Genomic DNA, 851 nt, shown 5'->3' with positions numbered 1-851 from the left:
GCTGCTGCGGGCGCTGCTGCTGCTGCTGCAAGTGTAGCAGCAGCAGCAGCAGCAGGTGCAGCAGCAGCAATTTCTTCAACGCAGCAAGCAAACAGCTCCACGGCAAGGCGAACAGCAGCAGCAACGAAACAACAGCAACAGCAACAGCGAAAATAGCGGCAGCAGCAGCGACCCAACCATCAACAGCAGCAGCAAAGACAGAACCAGCAGCAGCAGCAGCAGCAGCAGCAAACTCACCACCATATCCCCCATATGTCCAACTGCCATAACCCCCGTAGGGGGCCCCATAGTACCCTGTTCCTGCTGCATAGAAGGGCCCCAGGGGGCCCCCCTCGTAGCTGGGGGCCCCATGAGTTGCTGCATATAGAGAGGCATCTGCTGCTGCTGCTGCTGCTGCACGGGGCTGCTGCTCGTACAAGGCAACGCCCGTGCTGCTGCTGTCAGGTGCAGCAGCAGCAGCAGGCGTTGCTGCTGCAGTCGGGCTAGCAGCAGGCAAGTTGTTGCTGCTGAAGGTGAAGGGCAGCGCCAGTGGTTGCTGCTGCTGCTGCTGCCACGGCTTAGGCGGAGATTCCTCCATCGTCGCTGCTGCTGCTGCTGCTACTGCTTCTGCTGCTGCACCTGCTGCAGCTGCTGCTGCTGTTGCAGTCAACAGAGACAAGTGTTGCGGCGTCTACAGGCCCCTTCAGAGCCAAAATGCCTTCCTCGCCTAGCAGCTGCTGCTGCTGCTTTTCCTGTCGCTGCTTCAGGTGCTGTTGCTTTTTCTGCTGCAGCTGCTGCAGCTGCTGCTGCTTCTCCTGGTTCACGAGGAGCTGCAGGCGGCCCGGTCTGAGTGGGCCCCACAGCAGCAGCAA

General features: G+C 60.6%; 1 protein-coding gene across 1 annotated transcript in view; it reads right to left on the bottom strand.

Annotated features, from left to right (window-relative positions):
• The window catches only part of ETH_00040990 (uncharacterized protein), a gene marked incomplete at both ends in the record, with an annotated part of 1,867 nt that extends 1,290 nt beyond the window's left edge, over positions 1–577 (bottom strand). Inside the window, one exon of the mRNA XM_013373939.1 lies at positions 238–577. Coding sequence (XP_013229393.1) covers positions 238–577 — 340 coding nt within the window. The remainder of the gene's footprint in view (positions 1–237) is intronic.
• Between the last annotated feature and the right edge of the window lie 274 nt (positions 578–851).

Source organism: Eimeria tenella, genomic scaffold (genome assembly GCF_000499545.2).
Source record: "Eimeria tenella Houghton genomic scaffold, Eth_scaff1829, whole genome shotgun sequence".
NCBI classification, from domain to species: domain Eukaryota; phylum Apicomplexa; class Conoidasida; order Eucoccidiorida; family Eimeriidae; genus Eimeria; species Eimeria tenella.
This window is presented reverse-complemented; position numbering and strand designations above follow the sequence as displayed.